The 2,401-nt window shown below is 35.8% G+C and overlaps 1 protein-coding gene across 1 annotated transcript; it reads left to right on the top strand.

The window, feature by feature from the left end:
• Positions 1–544: 544 nt before the first annotated feature.
• Positions 545–1,342, top strand: LOC149150549 (uncharacterized). The gene has a single exon (XM_089445872.1). The coding sequence runs from the start codon at positions 602–604 to the stop codon at positions 968–970; it is 369 nt and encodes a 122-aa protein (XP_089301998.1). The 5' UTR covers positions 545–601; the 3' UTR covers positions 971–1,342.
• Positions 1,343–2,401: the final 1,059 nt, after the last annotated feature.

A 2,401-nucleotide genomic window follows, 5' to 3' on the forward strand; every position in this document is an offset into this window, starting at 1 on the left:
TCACTTCGTGATGTGAAGGCTATAGGTTCAAATAAGTACACAAAATCCTGATCATGTTAAGAGTTGGTGTGACTGAGACCAGGTATAATCTTGAAAAACTTAAAGCACTTACACCTAAAATAAATATTTTCATATTTATCAAATTTAACATCAAAAATAAAATATTTTATATTCACGTATTAAAAAAATGTTTGTACACGACTGAGAGTGTAAAGGCGGCTTCATTTCAGAGGAGCTGAAGTTTTGAAGGTCAAAGTCAAGATAATGAAAAAGTCAATGTTGATTTTAGATGGGTTTTACAAACGGCGACAGATCGACTTGTGTTAACCTTCCTGGCTGGCTTTCTCTGACCAACCCATTCCATTCCAATGGAAGTGTTATATGAACATCAGAGATAGACCAGATTATACAGTCGCCCCTCAAGTACTTAGCCACGTTTGGTCAGACTCGCCCACCCAGCCTTTCCGCGTAACCACTCCATATATATATGCGATGAACATACAGTCTGCATATTGTTCTGATATTCATATTATTGATATTGACATTGGTGCATATTTTTCTTCTGATATTTGTATTGATAACTCGACTTGGTTGGGTCGATATGGAAATGAAAATAACAACACGACTGGCCATATTGATTGCTATGGTTATCGGGGTGATGATTAGTGAAAGTTGCTCATGCAGGCCGTTGAAATTGAAGTTCAGATTGGGAGAAGTCGAAAACAGTAACCATATTAATAATATTCAGATAGAGAATGGGTGGTTTGAATCCCTTCCAAGGGGTCCCGTGCCCCCGTCAGGCCCCTCTCAATGTAAAAACTACAGGCCTCCTCCCGGAAGCAAGCGCGGTTCGTGTCCAGTAAACGAGATTAATGCAGCGGGGATTCATAGATATCCAGTTTTAACAGATGAGTTCGTCGGAATTGTAAAATCTGGTGATACTTCTGATCAGAAAAGTTCCCAGAATTAGAATTACATGGTTCAAGGATGTACCAGTACCAATCAGATAAAACACCCAGAAATCATATGACTCATATACTCTATATAACCAGACTGAAGGAAGATTTAACAACGGCGAACGCCTGCCTGAACTATGAAAAAAAGAATGTGTCAGAGAGCAGGCAATTCTACCTTGGTCCAACCTGATGAGAACGCAGGAACAGGTCTGCGATAGCATAGGCGGAAGATAGTAAATCCATTAGCTTTTTGTCGCTATCTTTATCAGTTCTTGAAACCCCAGTCAAATTCCTTCATTTGTCAAAGTATTCTTTATTAGTGCCAATGTCGCTTTGATTTTTTTTTATGTAACTGTCCCAATGACTCAGTGGATGATGATAAGGAATAATGTGTAGGGACAAAACTGAAAATGTTATTATATCTTTTGGCATGAAGGAGATCCATCTTATATTTGTTTTTTATCCATCTCAATAGAGGAATCAGATGAATAAACTGAAATGTTGTTATATTTTTCGGTGGAAGAGAGACCTAATTTAGTTTTTTTAAATAACTGTCGATGAAACCAGAGACAATTTATTCTTCAAAATTTATCATCTAAAGTCATCGTGAATTTATGTTTTACCCTTCAGTTATTTAAATTTCAAGGAGAACTCACAGTCAAAATGAATTTATGCTTACAAGGACTTGCTGCAAAGTAGCTTAGATTTTTTCAGTTTTACAATGTTGATATGATCAAATAATTTGAAGCACATACAAAACAAAGTTTGAACGTAAGTTTTAAAATGTTTATATGATCAAATAATTTGAGGCAAATGCAAAACAAAGTTTGAACGTAATTTTTACAATGTTGATATGATCAAATAATTTGAAGCACATACAAAACAAAGTTTCAACGTAAATTTTACAATTTTGATATGATGAAATAATTCGAAGCAGATACAAAACAAAGTTTGAACGTAAAAGAGGTAGAATATAAGTAAGGAAATCGATTCAATTTAAAAGAAATTGTAAAGTTAAGTAAATTATATTAATTTTAACGAAGAGGAGGGTGAGCATAAGGAGGGGCGGCCTCTACAAGTTGAAATGTGTATGAATCAATTAAGGCAGAGGGTAAAGCTGCCACCAAATGGCACCCTCGAGGGTTCATGGTACACTTGCAATTGCAAAATATTTAGATTGTGCATGGGAGAGGTTAGAGGTAATGGTTATGGACACGTGGCATTCTGGAAAAGGATGGTGCATCATATACATAGACGTGAGGAGCCAAAAAGTTTTAATCATGAATGAATTTGGGCAGATAATCCCGCATTATGATACTGGTTGGGCTAAGGTTGATAAGGAAAGGTGGAATGTAACTATTTTCTCAAGGTTTTCCTCTTATATGGATTTTGTGCGAAATTGTTGTCCTATAAGGATTTACCATATTTGGAAAAAGAAAGTTTAG

Source organism: Pinus tabuliformis, chromosome 9 (genome assembly GCF_031772625.1).
Source record: "Pinus tabuliformis cultivar Carrire ecotype Pingquan chromosome 9, CPIR1, whole genome shotgun sequence".
NCBI lineage: Eukaryota > Viridiplantae > Streptophyta > Pinopsida > Pinales > Pinaceae > Pinus > Pinus tabuliformis.